The sequence below is a fragment of the Ursus americanus genome, chromosome 20, assembly GCF_024610735.1.
Source record: "Ursus americanus isolate L20-20 chromosome 20, mUrsAme1.1.p, whole genome shotgun sequence".
Lineage (NCBI taxonomy): Eukaryota > Metazoa > Chordata > Mammalia > Carnivora > Ursidae > Ursus > Ursus americanus.
The window spans coordinates 23,398,615-23,416,660 of NC_142146.1; the positions used below are offsets into that span (position 1 = coordinate 23,398,615).

Here is an 18,046-nt window from a genome sequence, read left to right on the forward strand (position 1 = left end):
AAAAAAAAAGGAAGAAAGAAAGAAAGAAAAAAGAAAACAGTATGGCAATTCCTCAAAAAATCAAAAATAGAACTACCATATGATCTAGTAATTCCCCAGGAATACAAAAACACTAATTTGATATGCATCCCTATGTTTATTGCAGCATTATTTACAATAGTCAAATTATGGAAGCAATCCAAGTGTCCATCTATAGATGATGGGATAAAGAGATAAGTACACACACACACACACACACACACACACACACAGAATGGAATATGACTTAGCCATAAAAAAAAGAATGAAATTTTGCCATTTGCATCAACATGGGTGAATCTACAGAGTGTGATGCTAAGTGAAATAAGCTAGTCAGAGAAAGACAAATGCCATATGATTTCAATCATATGTGGAATTTAAGAAACAAATGAAAAAAGACAAAAAGAAATAAACAAAGAAACAGACTCTTAACTATAGAGAACAAATTAACAGTTACCAGAGGGGAGGTAGGGGCTGGGGGGATGGGTGAAATAGGTGAAGGGGATTAAGAGTACACTTATCATGATGAACACTGAGTAATGTATAGAATTGCTGAATCACTATACTGTACACCTGAAACTAATATAACACTATATGTTAACTACAATGGAATTAAAATTTTTAAAAATTTTTTAAGAATTTCATGATGGCAGGGGTTCCTGGGTGGTGCAATCTGTTAAGCATCAACTTTTAGTTTTGGCTCAGGTCATGATCTCAGGGTCATGAGATCAAACCCCATGTCAGGGTCTGCCCTAAGCACAGTGTCTGCTTGGGATTCTCTCTCCCTCTTCCTCTGCCCCTCTCCCCGTCTCTCTCTTTCTCTCAAGTAAATAAATAAATCTTTTTTTTTTTTTTTAAAGGAATTTCAAGATGGCAGCAGAGCACTAAACAAAGTATGAAGCCCTTCTGGGCACAGAGTTCCAAGTATGTGTATCATGGAAGCCATTTAGTGAGCATCCTGAACACGATATGGCAATGAGGCAACAAGAGACACAGACGGACACACATATTGCACGTTATCTCATTTGTTCACGTGCATGTTCCATTGTCTTATCAGACTTCACTCACAAATCACAAGCTCAAATATAAATTATTAAGCACTTCAAAATGGCAAGAGCAGAACATTAAGCCAAGTGCAAGGCCTTTCTGAGGGTAGGTCGCATGCTCATTAAGCCAGCCCTGTTTTCACTTTCTAATTCATACCTTCTGGCCTCAAGCAATAAAAAAGATTTTTAAAAAATTTAATTTGTCATCCTTTCTCCTACTATTTTTTTAATCTTCTCAAATGACTGTCAAATTTAACCATAAATTTACCAAACTGCAATTAGTTTCATCATCTTTTCAAATCAAACAAGCAAACAACTGGATCCACAATTTATATTACCTGTTAATTTTTCCTATATTAAACGTCTACCACAGTTGAAACCCATTAGAGCACTTAATCCTTCCAAATAAAGTTTATAAAATCACCTCCATAATAGGTAGCTGCCCTTTTGATTTTTTTCCTTTAACTAAACAAACTTAATGCTTAAGATTTTCCACTTTGGGCTCTAGCAGTACTTTGTGCTACACTCCAGACTTCCTTAGTCATAAACAAAGGAATGTACCCTTTTTGTATTCTTTCACAACAGTGTTGAAAGCAGTATCACCTACCGTTTAGGTACTTTCTTGTAAGGACTACTCTATTGCATGTATCTCAAGTCCATTTTATAAAAGTCACATATTAACTCATCATCATTGTGTGTTCCATTTAAATAAGATTTCTTAACAGGAATTACCAGAAAGCCTTGAGGAGGGATAAGGGGGGACATCAATGAAGGCCCCCATGTTGTGAGTCCCAGGATTTTTCTGAAAAGAAAACCATAGCTTTAGCAGATGTGCAAGTGGGTCTTTGATCCTCCATACTTCCAAAATTTTTGGAATCACCTCACTGGATTCCCTTACTTCATAAAACTTTAATGTATGAGATTGGTCAGTATAATTTGACATCAGCCAGTATCTAATCCTGTTTTTCAAAGTTCTAGCACCTCTAGTAATTTTATAAGCAGAACCAGACACTTTGATTCTACTTTTGTATTTTTAGGATACAATTTTTTAGAAGATTTTATTTATTTATTCAGAGAGAGAGCACATGCACAAGCCAGGGGAATCGCAGGCAGAGGGAGAAGCAGGCTCCCCGCTGAGCAAGGAGCCTGATGTGAGACTCAGTCCCAGGACCCTGCGATCATGACCTGAGCCAAAGGCAGACACTTAACTGACTGAACCACCCAGGCGTCCCTTTAGGATACAATTAAACATACATTTCTAGCACTTAAAAGATTTTAAGTGTTGTCACATATATTTGGATTATATCTTAAACCACAGTACTTCACACAATTCATGATTTTAAATAAAAACAAACTAAATCACATCTGAATTTCTAAGCCTAAATATATCGTGATAATGACACTTGCAATTGTTTAGAAATTACTGAAAAGCATGTCATTTTCTTGAAATGAACTTAGTGTAAAAGGCAGCAAAGATGTCCTTATAAGGAATATCTGAATTTGGTGACTTGGTCACCAGTATTCAAAGTTGGCAAAACCTAGGAGAACACAGCAGCAAGTTCTGTGAAAGGCCCATGAAGCTGGAGCATAACCTGGAGAAGACAATCAATGAAGGTACTGTCACAGCAGCTGGAATCATGAACACTGATGCCTCACGAATAAAGTATGCAACATACCTCTAAAAATGAGACATTCCAATTTTTTGCAGAGCAAAAATCTCCACTTTAATAAACTGAGAATACCAGAGGAGATAGGCAGAATCCAAGTGGTGCAGTGAGGTAAGGAAACTACAGGACCCCATGAGTAGCTAAGTGGTTCCTGAACGGAAAAACCTGCTTCTGAGTGTGTTGCCCCTGTGCTAAAATTCTGGAGAGCAACAGACACGAAGATCCACAATGGGAACTGAATCCAGAACAACACAGTGGCTTTCAAAGGGTGGCAGTTATCCCAAACATACAGCTCTGAAACAAGCCTCTGCATAGTTGTTTTTTTTTTTTTTAAGAGAGGGAGAGTGCAATGGGGGTGGGGTGGGGAGTGGGCAGAGACAGAAGGAGAGAAAGAATCCCAAGCAGGTTCATCCCGCTCAGCATGGAGCCCGAGGGTGGCGCTCTATCTCAGGACCCTGAGATTGTGACCAGAGTCAAAATCAAGAGTCCTCGGCTTAACCAACTAAGCCACCCAGGCACCCCAAGCCTCTGCATATTCTTAGATAAGTGAGCCTAGCAAGTCTTTTGGACCACCTCAACGGATTTGCACGAACTGCAACTTCGTGGTTAAGATGCCTTGCAATGTTTTTTTATTTCTGGCCAGGGTGTCATGGTGGTAGGCACGTGACTGTGTGACTATGCGCACAGGGCCACGGTCGTAAGGCCAATGCAGGCTCACCAGGGCAGACCTACTACCAAGTAGTAACTCCAACGCACCCTGCACCTGTGCAGGGTTACTACCTTGGGTTACTACCAAGTAGTAACTCCAACGCACCCTGCACCTGTGCCAACGTGGCCAAGGCCCCTAACTGCTGCCTGGGCCGCCCAAGCCAACTGTGGAGACTGATGCCACCACCCACACCAGCACAGCGGAGTTGATTATTGCCGCCGGTTGAGGTTGTTGAAACCACGGGCCCCAGACCCTGAGCTGCAGTGGAGGCAGTAGCCACAGGCCACCTACAGCCATGCCAGCACAGCATGCCTGCCCTGATCCTTTCTTCTTGATGCTTCTGCACATATAAGCCACACTGCCCAGAGTAGTAAACTAAGGACTAATGGAAATGACCTGGCTCATAACACTGGGAGAACAAGTTGTTGGCTAAAAATAGATGTTCTAATCTCTTCCACTCTAGCCAAGAACCTGTGAGGTGAAGCCTAGACAACGATAAGGATGCTTAGGTTGATGAAGTTGCTTAGGTTTCATTTACTTATTCTTTTATTGTCCCAGTGAATATCTACTAATAGAAAATTGCTAAATAGATGTTGAATATTTAACTATAAACAGGCATATATAGTTTCTGCCCTTATGCAAGTTGAATAAATAGGCAATGAATGACAAGTCAATGCCATACGGGGTACCAAAGGAAAAGTGCATGCATGGCACTAGGATGTACAAAGCAGGGTATTAAGGGGGCTTTGGGAACAGATAAGGCTTTCTGGAAGAATTCACCTCTCCAATGAGACCTGCAGCATGAAGAAGACTAAGCAGGCCCAGCGGGAGGAAATATTGTTCTTGACAAAACGGCACAGGCAAAAATAGCAAGATGAATTACAAGGAAATGAAAGAAAACTCAGAAGAGGTGAAACTAGAAACCATAGGTCTCTTTAAAGACCAAACATCTTTAGGAGTTTGAACTCCATCTTAAACGCAGCGGGGAGTCATATAAGAGTTTCATACTCAATCATATTTGCTTTGTCAAAATATCACTATGAAGACCATAAGGGAGTGGGGTCTGCCGTCAGAACAGGTACTGGTACAGAGTTCATAGAAAGAGATTAGGTATTTGGCTGTATCGGAAAATAGTGGGGTTTGGACGTGAAAAAAATACTTAAAATGTAGAACTGACAGGACTGGGTGACTGACAGGGCATGGAAAGGCTGAGGGAGAATAAAAAAATCAATAAGGAAAATTTCCCAGACTTCTAGGTCAGTAGCTGTATGGATGCCAGTGCCATTTCCGGAGGGTTAAAGAACCAGAGGGAGCCAGACAAAGAACCTGGAGCTGAATATTTCAGATACCCTAATATCCCGTTAATCCAAAATTTGCTTCCTATTTTGGCTTTAATGGCCCTACCAAATGCCTCCGTGCAGCAGGTCGACTGCTTGAGCGGACAATCAAGGAGATTCTTCTCACAAGAGGGAGCGCACGAGTACAATCTCAAAGACGGGAAGCTGCAAGACTAAAGTAACAGGAAGCTTTGGATGGCCTAAAATACCCACCCTGAAAGATCCCGCAGCGGCTCCACCTCTAAAAGCCAACGACTCTGAGCAAACAAGCGCTGGCAGGTCTACTAGCAGACTAATGACTCCGCCCCCCCGGGACCGGGGAGCAGTAGACGCCCGGATGTGGATTCTCGGCGCGAGTCACGTGAAATAGCCCTGTGGGGCGGGACTCTGCTGCGTCCTTCGCAGCGCCGTCGCCTCACGTGACCGCCTGCCAGCCAGCCAATGGGTGAGCGCGGCGAATTTCGAATGTGACCGCGTTAGCCGGCGGGCGACCGTAGGCAGAACCTAGACCCGGAGGGTCCGAAGCGCGGGATACACCGGGCAGACAGCCTCGCGGAACCTTGGAATGTAGGAGGAGGGCGACAGCTGCGGCAGAAGTCGTGGCCAAGGTACTGTTTTGGACGTACCTGTGGGAGGAGGGTTCCCGGACCCTGTTCTGGCAACACGCCCCCCCCCCCGACTTTATCCGAGCCCCTCCGAGAAAGAGGCGGCCACAGGTTTTTCAAGTGTGGAACAGGGGTGTGGTGGCCCCTGTTCCTCTTCCTTCAGGGTACTCTCTGTCGTTCCAAATGCGGTGTCCAAAAGCTCAGGCCGTGGAGTCGGATTGACCCGGTGCCTTTCTGTGTTCATCCACCCGACTTGGCGCTTTCCGACGCTCCAGTTTCCTCTTCTGTTAAATATATGGATACCCTAACCTCCTGCCTTGCAGAATTTTGTGGATTAAGTAATGTGTAAAAGCATTTACAGTAGTTAAAAGCCAGGCTTAAATGTAAGGGCACACAAACTGTCAGCTGTTCTTTGTGCAGCGCGATGCGGTTGACCTTGTTTTGCTTCTTCGGTTATGCTGGAGAAGGTAGCACTGATCAGGGACCTACCTGGCCGCTTCAGCAGCAGGAATGATGAAAGAATTATGACGGAGATCAAATATTCCAGGTTCATCTGAATCCAGACCCTTTACCTGAATACAGACGGACTCTCATCCTGCACTGCGACCTGTTTTCATCCTTCTCCCCACCACACCCCCTGTTAATACCATCCGCCTAGGCAGGGAAATTTTGATACGGCAAATTTCTTTTGTGATTTTAAGTTGGTTAAAGGTAATAAAAGTTTTTTAGGTAAGGCTTTGCTAAACGAACTTGATCAGTTACTTAATTTGTATGGCTCTCAAACATCTCCAGTTCCAACTTGAAAAACTCCATTGTGATACATTGTTTTATACAACCCACTTAACATTAGTGCTTTTAGAAGATAGTTGTGCTTGTTCTATTAGAAACATCCCAGTACATTGTATCTACACTGTCGGAGAGAAAATAAGGCGAGCTACAATATCTATAACACCCCCAGACACTGTATAGAGGAAAATAAGGCCTGGAGAAAATACTCAAGAAAATGTAAGATTCAGTAAAATATTTGACTAACTTAGAGGAGATGGAGGTATCTTTTGTAGTGAAAATTGTATATATAGTTGTTCGGAAACAAGAATTATTTTTGCAATTTTAAGATCTGCAAAGTGCAATCTAGGGTAAAAGATGTTCACGAAAAGTAGTTTGATAGGCTTAGTAGCAGAATATTGAAGCAAATCTGATTTGCAGCATTGAAAGATTTAAGTATATTTATGTATTACTATACCCAGTAGCAGATGCCACTATCAGCACTTGTTTTGCTACTTCTAACTGTATGTAGAACAATCATTATTTAATGTCTTGTTTGCTATATTCATGACTTACTAGGAGCTAGCAGACCTGAGTTTTTAAAATAACTTTGAGAAAAGTGGCATGTTCCTCTGCCTCAGTTCCTGTTCTTTCTAGCTGTATAATTGTTATAGTAGCCTATTAAAATTGTATATAGTGCTACATAGTTTAACCTCTGAAGATCACCTTGACTTTCTTTAGAGTGTGTGCTATATCTTAAGTATTGGGTTAAAAGAGTGTGGAAGAAAGAGTTAATCAAGTGACCTAATCTGATAAGTTAATAATATAGAGCAGAACTGGAAAACAAAGCCCACATATATGATTACCTCTGAATTAATGCTGGAAGTCTAGTAAACACTAAAACACTAAATGTTGGTCGTAAACATTGTCTGTAGGAAAATATAAATAATAATAACATCAAAATATAATATTAAGTATTTCCCATAATGCCTAGTATATGGTAAGCCCCCAGTGAGTATTTGTTAAAGAATAAATAAGTGGCATATTATAGAGTCTTTGGGTTGAAAATACATACTTGTTAACCTTACCTATAAAGTACTGTGGAGGCTAATATTATGCCTGAATATTAATAAGATTTAAAAGCTGCAAAATCTAAGTTATTACCAGGTTAGCCATCTTTTTAAAGCTAATTCTACAGTTATTACATCTATTTAATCCATTCTTTATGAGCAACCTGTGTTTTCAATCTTGTTTTATATTTGGTGATATTATCTCTTAGAAAACTTAAATACTTTTTATTGTTTTAAATTCCTAGGCAGAAGATGGCCAAGGAAAGATGCCTTAAAAAGTCCTTTCAAGACAGTCTTGAAGACATAAAGAAACGGATGAAAGAGAAAAGGAATAAAAATTTGGCAGAGATTGGCAAACGAAAGTCTTTTATAACTGCGCCATGTCAGATAATCTGTAAGAGATTTTCATGTCCTTTTGCATCACTTTTTAAGGTTAGATTAAATACATAATAAAAAAATTTTTATCCTCTTTTAGCCAACACTTCTACACTGCTAAAAAACTACCAAGACAACAACAGAATGTTAGTTTTAGCTTTGGAAAATGAAAAATCCAAAGTGAGAGAAGCCCAAGATATCATCCTCCAACTGAGAAAAGAATGCTACTACCTCACGTGTCAGCTATATGCATTGAAAGAAAAACTGACTTCACAACAAACAGAAGAAACTACTCAGGTATGTTTATTACAAATGGTGAATTTCTTAGGAAAAAATGTGACAGCCATGAATTGCTACTTTAGATCAATTATGTTATTTAAATTAATTACTAATAGCTCTATTATTAGTGACTTGATCAAAACATCTCTCACCAGTGAAGAAAACTTCAAGCACATATGTGATTGAGGCTTGAACTCGAATAACTTGGTTCTGAAAGCAGGTAGCAAGACAAGGTACAGAAGAACTAGTCTAGCCTGTTGAACTGCTGGGCCCTCTGACTGTTCAGCTAAGTGAGTCAAAGATAGCTAAAGGTCTAAAAGTGGTACTTGATACAGACTAGTCCAGAAGTTTTAATCAGTGGTATAAATCTTAGCTTTTCTATGTAGTTTTGTTACATCTAGTGAGGTTTTATAAGAACCACCTTAATTTGGGAGGGGAGTATTTAAGTGCTTTTTGAAGAGTAATTTTTACCTACTAGTTGGTTAAATAAGGAAAACCATACATTAACTGGGTATTAACAGAAACCTGGTTTGCCATCTGTTTGCTATGCTAGTGAAGACAGTTGTGTTGGCACTTAGGCCAGGAAACCAGAGAAGAAAGCCAGAGCATAGTGATGAGGGGAAGGTTATAGAGGGAAGGGAATTAAAGTCACCTCTCCGCTGACAGGGGGAGTCAGTGAAAGAGTTCTTGCTTCCCTGCAACTAAGGTGATTCCATATTTTTTCTGTGTATGGTACAGAGAATGTGCGTACGTATATATGCAATACATGCATATACAGTGTAGCAGAGAATGGTCTATAAAGAGTCGATATAATTTCCTTCATGTGAAGGTTAGATTATTTTAAAAGGTTTTTTTTTTCCTTCAGAATAAAATCTTTCCTAATTTTTTTTTTATTTTCCTTGTTCAGTCAACTAGTGAGGAAAAAAAAAATCCCTCCAAAAATATTTGAATCTTCCTTTTCCCTTTCCTAAATTTTTGGTGAGATCACATATAGAATAGTGAAAAATGAGTACCTGATAAGATAATCACAAAAACGGTGGGGAAAAATTCTATTATTGCAGGCCTTTTGACATTTATCAATGATTTTTGAGTATTTATTAAAACATATTATTAGTTGCTGGGCAAAAGTGTTCTTAGCATTTAAAACAACAAAGTTTGTTTTCTGCCACATACTTGCTACATGTGTCAGTCTCTCAACCATCATTCTATACTCGTGCTTCCATGCTTATCAAGTCAATTTATCAGTGATGGAAAAGCTTAAAATGTTTTAGTAAGAAGAATGTTTTTCTTGGCTATCAGTCATTAACTTAGTTTATAAGGATTAATCACAAAGTAATTTCTAATAGCCTTTTGTTCAGTAAATTTTATAATGTAACTTTTTAGTAATTTGTTATGGAATTATATTATTCTGGGGGTGCCTGGGTGGCTCAGTCAGTTAAGTGTCTGCCTTCAGCTCAGGTCATGATCTCAGTGTCCTGGGATCAAGACCCACATCCGGCTCCCTGCTCAGTGGGGAGTCTGCTTCTCCCTCTGTGCTCACTCTCTCTCTCTCTCTCAAATAAATAAATAAAATCTTTTAAAAAAATAAAAATAAATTATATTATTCTATAGTTAAATATTCTCCTTTATTTACCTTCAGTAATACTACTACTTAAATTTAGAACATTAGCTATACTGCAAATAAATAGAAGACTTTTAACAGAATTAAAATCCTAGTTGTTTTGTTTCTCTTGAATAGTTTTAAACCTATCATAATGTCAGCATCTTACATGTGCATCTCATCCAAAAAACAGCTGAACTGAATTAGGGTGATCTCCAAGAAATCCGTCTGGAGCTTTCACCTTCCTAATACAAATCTACACATCTGCCTGTGTCTGCTGTGTTCTTCATCTTCCCTCCTGTCACAGTGGCAGAAGTGCCTCTGCTCCTGTGGAAGGTTGAGCCCTCCCCTGTGCATGAGATTCCCTTTTTCTCATCTCCAGGACTTTGCTCCTGAAAGTTTGAGCTCTTTCAACACATATTTCCCTCTTGGCTGAATCATTCTAGGTATCATACAAATATGCTTTAGTATCTCTTACCTAAAAAGGAAAAGAAAATAAATGAAACCTCTCCTGGTTTCTCTCTATTCATGTCTCTGCTTCCCTTCGCAGCAGAACTTTAGCAGAGAGAACAGTGCACTTAACTGTCTTCACTTCCTCAGCTTCCATTACATTTGAACTTACTTTTACCTGGCTTTTATCCCCATCATTCTATGGTCATTGTGTCAGGTGCCCACAACCCCCATTTTTAGTGGCCACTTCTCTTTCTTCTTGACCTTCAAGTAATAAACAACATACTTTGATCTCTTAGCTTTCTTACCATCATACTCTCCTAGTTCTCCTGCCTTTCTGACTGTTTCATGTCAGCCTCTTTTTCTCACTTCTTCTTTACTTTCAAGTGTCAGTTGTCCTAGACGTATCTTATCTTATCCCCCTCCCATGGCTTTAAATACGATCTGTCTGCTGATGACTTCCAAATTTATAGCTCAACACACACACACAACTACTATTTGATAGATCTACTTAAATACTTACAAAGGATCTCAAACATATTTTGTACAAAGTACAACTCTTTATTTTCCCTCTCCCAAAGATATTGTATACTTCTGCCTCTGTCTGTGAGTCTTATTCATCTCATAAAACAGCCTTCCATTTGCTCAAGCCAAAACCAAAGAGGCTTCCCTCTCCCTCACTGTCCCCACTCCACCCCTGTTCAAGCTCAGCACACTTTGTTCTCTTAACACCTTCCACTGGGCTTCACCTCTGTAGCCATGGGTTTTGAGTCCTAGCTAATATGCATGTCTTGCCAGATTTACTACAATGACTTCCTAACTCTTCCTCCTTTATACAGTGGCCAGGCTGATCTTTTTAAAACTTAGATAATTTTACTTTCCTGTTTAATATTTACGTGACTTTCCATCACACTTAGACTAAAATCCAAACTCTCTGTGCACATATCCCCTACTGTCCTCACTGTGAGAAAGGTCATAGATGACTCCAGCCACAATGGCCTTTCTTTTCTAAACACAGCAAGGTTTTTCCTACACCAAGGCTTTTGTATTTGCTGTTTCTACAACTTTTTCTTTCCCTGCTCTTTCAATGGCTGGCTCCTTTGCGTTCTTTAGATTTCAGATGAAAGTCACCCCTATCTAAGAGAACCCTCCAACCTCAAGTACTCTGTCACTTCAACTCTGAGTATTTCCTTCATTGCACTTTATCAATTTCTGCAATTATTTATATATCTCTTTCCTTTTTAAAATTTTTCTCTCCCTACACTAGAATGTAAGCTTTATGAAGGTTGGACATAAAGCTGTTTTTAAACTGCTATCAATCTTGTTCCTAGAACAGAGCCTGGCACGGTAGTAGAGTGCTCATACGATTTTATTGTTAAATAAATGAATGCTTTGTTGTGAATATTTTAATTGTACCACTCTTTTCTTTGTTTTGATATATTAACAGAACCAGGAAATATGTCTCTCTGGAATGGACTCCAATAGTGACAACAACTCTGGGGATTTATTTGCGAAGGATATATCGTGAGTATCAAATTTCATTCTTATGATTACTAATATCAAGAAAGATTAAATTCTGTGATGCATTTACAGAAGAAAATTTGCATCGTATAGATTCTTGCGTTTGGAGCCTGATGTTTTCTGTACTAAAAATGCATTTTCAAAAATATGATACATTGATATTCTGTCATATATAGCCAAGCGAAAACGTTCTTATATTTACTTTTTTGATGTCTAGGAATAAGCTAGTTATTTAGATATAACTGAACTTCTTCAGTTATATTTTTCTTACTTCGTGTTTTTATTCTAAGAAGGATTGGTTATTCAAATGATGGTATTTTGCCAGTACTACAAATAGTCTGGTTTAGAAATGAAATATAAATATAATAAAACATCATGTTTAACACAGCTATCACCCTGTCTTGCTAATCCAATTCATTCCTAAATACAGTCAGACCCCCTTATATCCTCCTCCCCTTCTCTTAGATCAAGTATACTTTGCTTATGGATTATTGAGATATTAATTACATACAGTGAAATGCACAGATCTTAATTACACAGTTTGATGAGTTTGACTAATGTATACACCTGTGGAACCAAAATCTCAATTATGATATAGAGCACTGCTGTCACTCTAGCTGGGCTTTCTCAGTTTCAGCATTATTGACATTTTAGGCCAGATCATCCTTCGTTGTGGAGGGCTAGCCTAAGCACTGTGGGACAGTTAGCAGTATCCTTGGCCTCTACCACGAAATGTCAGTGGCACTTCCCTCCCCCAGTTATGAGAACCAAAAATGTCTCCAGACAGTGCCACATATCCATATGATTATCCCCAATTAAAACCACCGCCATAAGCCATCTCCTCCTATCCTTCTCAAGTCTATGCCCTTCTCTTCACAAAAGTAATCACTAAGATGATTTCTATCCCCATATTTATTTTAATCATAAATAGTTTGAAAACTGTTGAACTGTAAAATCTGACAAAATATTTATGTAATGGTCAAGAAGTAAGATGGGGCAATTGACTTTTAAAAAGATTCCTGAAATTGTTAACTAATTACCATAACTCTGTTATCTAAACCTATATTTAATTTTCAATGTCTAGAGGGAAAAATTCTCTACAGGAAATAAAGAATAAAATTAGGATGAAACAGCCAGTAATAGTATTAAAGCATAAAGAAAATTGTTTCATGAGCCAAAGGGGGACCAGACTTTTAAAATAAATAGGATTAACCTCAGAGGGGTCAGTAGTTAGGCACCATAAAAACATATACTACCAAAAAAGAAAAAGAAAAAAGATCACAGCTCAGCTAATGATGAAGCAGGCTGCTAAAGACTTGAGTAATCAAATTGCATTTCTGTAATATATTTTATAAATCAATACCAATTGGCTGTTTCTCCAGGTAAATGAAATTTGAATGAGTTATGGCATGTCTTCATTGATAAGGTAGTTCTTCCAGTGGGAGTTGAATGTCAGTCATAACAAACCAGCCTCCATATAATCAGCATAAATATTTTTTTGTTTTATTTGATACTGAACAGATATACTGATTTAGAATAGATTTATGAAATGATACTAAAGAAAGAGAAAAACTTAATTTTAAGAAAATCTTAAATTTGTTTTTATTGTATAATTGTTAAATAAATTTCTATTTTTCATTGGCTAGACAAGTTCCTCTTCAGGAAGGTCCCCTTCCAGGACAAGAAGAATCATTCCAAATAGAAGGTAATTCAAGTAAAAATCTAAAAATACTATTAAGGGCAAGGTGAGATCTTTGCAAACAATTAACAAGTAAATTTCTCTAATTTTTTTTTAACTTTTTAAATTTGCTTATCTGGCATTCTTCTGCTCAGAGCAAATCTATTTATTTTACACAGAAGAATAACAGTTTTGAAATACATCCATTTATTTTGCCAAATCTATAATCAGTTATAAACGGCTGCAATTTACTGAACCCTACTATGTGCCAAGCTCCATGTTAGCCATTTTACATACATTATGTTACTTGACCCTCACAACAACATTGGAAGGTAGGTGCAGTTCGTCCCATTTTATATAGACTCAAAGAAGTAAAGTATCTCACAAGAAGTGGCCTGACTGGTAAAAGCTAGTGTTTAAACTCAAAGCTGACCTTCAAAGCCATGCCATTCTTTCCATTTCTCAATTGACATGTCCCTGTTCTCAAATATCAATCCTTTCTACTTGAACTAAGCTTTGAAGAAGGGATAGCATTTTGAATAAGCAGAACCAAATATCCTCACTTTTCCTAAAAGTACAGATTGTATTTCTTACCTGAAGAGCTTTACAATTATCTCAATCTTACTCATTTTTCAAAGAACACCTTAGCTCCCACTTTCTCAGGTGTACTTGTCCTACTGTAGAATATGAGTTTCTTTGCACTGAATCCTATAGGCATAGATACATATGGCCTACTAGTTTTTCTTTAAACCTTTAATCAGGGAAACGGAAAACCCCCAGTTAGAATATTTTCAAAGGTTGTTATGTAAGATTCTTTCACAAGTCAGATAGAAGCTATCAGTTGATCATTGTCAAATAAATAGATGGTAGTAGTAAGTTCCCCAGATTTGTATTTACTTAGAGTAAGTGTGGAGAAACCACAGAATGAGTTTTCATTTATTCCATTTTTAATTTTGAGTTCTAAGATTGCTGAAATTAAAATTTCCATAGAGTAAAACTTATTTTTCTCATTTATTTTTTAAATTCTCAGAGCAAGTACCTATTTCTCAAGATAGACTGGGATTTGATTTGGATTCAGATGAAGATAAATCTGCTGATAATGTCTTACCTAGAACTGTATCTGTCCGTCGAAGTTTAAAGAAACATTTTAACAATCTATGTCAGTTCAGTACCTTGGATGATTGTGAAATCAGTCATTTCTCAGTGCAGCCCTTTGAATCTGAAAGAATTAGATGTGTAGACCCACTAGTAAACACGCACATGCCTGAAAACATAGAACAAAGTGTTTGTCAATGGAATAAGGATCAAATTAACTTATCACCAATGCTGACTGACCCAGGAAGACCTGCTGAAACAAAAGAAAACATTTTAGAATATAAACTGGAACAAACTGAAAGTAAGCGTAGAGGTGCACAAGGAAGAAAAGGACAAGAGAAAAGAAAAGCTAACAGAAGGAGAAAATCAAAATCTGTATCAAAGTATAAAGGGAGCAAAAGTGAAAATAAAAAAACTGTTTCCAAAAAAAAGTTGGATGAATCTATCACTTCCAGTGATGCTTACAATTTTAATTTGGAAGAGGATATTCATCTCACTCCTTTCCGACCAAAAATGAGCAATTATTCTAACACAGAAGAAAACAACGATGAATTTGAAGTGAGCGTCTGTGAATCAAGTAGTTCAGGAGATGATTCTGGTGACCTCTATTTGCCCACTTGCAAGTACAGTCAAAATCTCTCCAGTGAATTAGATAGGAGCCCAATCGCCAGGTCTCGACCTAAAAGAGCACTAAAATACAGGGATGAAAGAGAGATGGAGGATTCTAAGCTTACAAAAACTCCTATCAGTAAGTGATCTACTCATTTGCCTGCATTTTTAATGTTTATAATAAATCAACACTCCGGATGCTTATATGCTATACTTACCATCTGTTTCTCTGGGGGAGGTTAGAGACTTGCCATCTGTCTCTGGGGGAAGTTACAGTCTGATTAAACAATGGGGGCCTGGGGTGGAGATCACAAGTGTATGGCTATGACCTACTTTAAGCTAATTTAAATCTTCTTTAAGAACAAATACTACTTGTTACAGAGAAAGCATTTTTACTTTTAGTAAATGAAGCCTTCCAACGTAGGGAAAAACTTTTTGGTGGAGTAAGGTTGAATTAAAATATCTTTTATACACTCACCTGAAACAGGCCTTTGAAAATGAAATCAAATTTGAATCCAATGACCTGTCATTTTAATGACTTTGCTTCGTATTCAATTTGACAGGAACCATGGTTTTAAATTGATTCATTCTCGTTAATGAAAGGTGGCCAAACACTAGACCAAATTTTTCCTCAGTTGATGGGCTTAGTATTCTTCTCTAAGACATTTGTAAGACATCTAAAAATGATGGCTTAGAAAATCTTCCTTTTATTAGTCAGATCTAAAGTAAACATGGTTCAAGAGTTGATAGCGCCTGCATCTACCCACAAAGATTCTCACCCGGGAAATTTAGTTAGTGTGGTAAAACTAATGTATGTGGTCAGGTTGTAGCATTCCCAAAACATTGTGATACTGTTTCATTTGATACTCAGAAAAACTCTATGAAGGGGCATCTGGGTGGCTCAGTGGGTTAAGCGTCTGCCTTCAGCGCAGGTCATGATCCCAGAGTCCTGGGATCGAGCCAGCATTCGCCGGGAGCCTGCTTCTCCCTCTCTCCCTGCTTGTGCTCTGTTTCTCTCTGTCAAATAAATAAATAAATAAACAAATAAATCTTTAAAAAGAAAAACTCTATGAAGTGTAGTTATCACCATGTTTGTATTGTTTATAAGAAAACTTAAAACCTAAAAAATTTAAATGACTTTCTAAGGTCTACTAGTTAGGCAGTGGTAGTATGCAACTCTGTGTCTTTTTAATATGCTATAATAATGTTACAAAATCAAAAAAGACTGGTTGATAATTATTGAAGCTGGGTAACTGGGGTTTCATTATATCGTTGTCTCTGTATTTGTGTAGCCTTGAAATTTTACGCAGTAAAATAATATATTACACTCTAGTATTGTGTCACTCAGTTTAATCCCCAGATCATCAGGGTCACCATTACGTGAAACTTCTTAAAAATGCAGAATCTCAAGCCATACCCTTGAATCAGAATTTGCATCTTTTTAACAAGTTCCCTGGGGGTTTATATATACATGAATTTTGAGAAGCTTTGTTCCAGAATATAGCAACTGATTGGATGTTGCTTAGCCATATTTTCCAAACTTAAAGTTGGAATAATTAGTATAGTACAGTACACTTATGTGGGGACAAAAAAGACAGTATTTGAAACCTAGATAACCCTGGAGAATATGGTTGCTAAATATAGGCATTTTACAGTTATAGTTTGACTACAAAAACCAATTTGCCCTTTAAAGCTGTGTGAAGAGATTGTCTTGCAGTGTCCTTCTGTGTGCTGGGTACCTGTACCCAGTATAGATCTAGCTCCAAAGTAGAATAACTTGGATGTTTATGATAGGAAAAACATTGGGTAACTTTTTAACATACTAGCTTTACCAGAGGGAATCCCTTTCCAGCTGGTCTCCACAGAGGCTACGATGGAGAATTCTCATTCGTTTAATAAAGTGAGTTTAAGTGGCTTTTTAAGACTACAGGAAGCCACTTGATAAATGTTGGTATTGAAAAAGATGGAGGCCTTGATGATTCTACAGAGCAATGTGGAACTAAAATGAAATTCCATAATTTAAAGCAATTGATTATGCCCACATTATCTCTGAAGAACTGTCATTTTTTAAAAAGAATTTTAAGTTTTATAACCTGTTATATCAGTTCTTCACATCTACAATAATATTTCAGTGTTATCTGGGATGAAAAAATGGTGACTGGGTTATAAAAATCTGTATTATAAAATGCTGCATTTGTATATGTTTAGGATATGTAATTGCACATAATTTTAGTTCCTGTTCTTTTTTCTTTTATTTGGAACCATATTCAGTAAAAGTTGTTTTTGTAGGTGCACTACCTAAAACTCACCGCTCACCTCATTTTAGCCTGAAGGATATCACCAATGTCCCCTTGTATCCTGCAGTGAAAATCAGAAAACTTTCTCTTTCTCCAAACAAGCAAGCAAGCCCCGCAGTGTCTCTGCCTAAGCGCAGGTGCGCAGTCAGTATGAACTATAAGGAACCTACACTCGCTTCGTAAGTATTTGATTTGTGGGAACCCACCTTTAATGATACATGTGGGGGGAGTACGGTTTGGAGCTTTGTTCAAGAATGAGTCTTGTTGTAATATAAAATTTTGATTAAAAACTGAAGTGGGAATATTAGCACTGGCATATTTTACAATAGCTTTATATAGAAGAGTGAGTGAGTTTTGGGATGCTTATAAATATGCCTAAGAGTTCTTTTTATCCTTATAGGAAACTGAGAAGAGGAGACCCTTTTACAGATTTGTGTTTCTTGAATTCTCCGATTTTCAAACAGAAAAAGGATTCCAGACGAAGTTCTAAAAAAAAAAGTATGAAGCAAATACAGTGAAGTGTTTATTGGATGCTGTTTAAATTCATCTTATTACACCTCCTTCTATCTCTCGAGAGAGAATCTCTAAGATAGTACACAATAGAGTTGAACTGTTGCCAAGGAATATTCTGACTGAACTGTAGATCATGAAAATTTCTTCAAAACTATACTTCATATGTGATGCTTTTTATACCATTAATAAATTTGGTTTTTCTTTTAAATGCAAATAACTGGACTTAAGCCCTCTTTCTTAAACTGCCTAAAACTCTTAATTTTACTCAGAATGTATCTTCTGCAAAAAATTTAGAAAGGAACAATCAAATTAAGATGTTTTAATTATAAGCTTCTGGTGTCTTTATTTTTCCCTTAAGTGGAAAATACTAGAATGAATGATTTTTGAAGACAGGCCAAGGATCTTTTGAAAC

The 18,046-nt window shown here is 37.7% G+C and overlaps 1 protein-coding gene and 1 pseudogene across 1 annotated transcript; one reads left to right on the top strand and one right to left on the bottom strand.

The window, feature by feature from the left end:
- Window positions 1-15: 15 nt before the first annotated feature.
- LOC148108394 (cytochrome c oxidase assembly protein COX18, mitochondrial pseudogene) lies at window positions 16-3,436 on the bottom strand (annotated as a pseudogene).
- A 1,799-nt stretch (window positions 3,437-5,235) lies between these two features.
- Window positions 5,236-17,641, top strand: SGO1 (shugoshin 1). Its single transcript, XM_045791662.2, has 8 exons — window positions 5,236-5,385; window positions 7,463-7,611; window positions 7,693-7,889; window positions 11,369-11,445; window positions 13,089-13,147; window positions 14,151-14,963; window positions 17,114-17,300; window positions 17,522-17,641. Exons 2-8 carry the CDS (start codon window positions 7,470-7,472, stop codon window positions 17,637-17,639), a joined length of 1,593 nt encoding a protein of 530 aa, XP_045647618.2. The 5' UTR covers window positions 5,236-5,385; window positions 7,463-7,469; the 3' UTR covers window positions 17,640-17,641.
- Window positions 17,642-18,046: the final 405 nt, after the last annotated feature.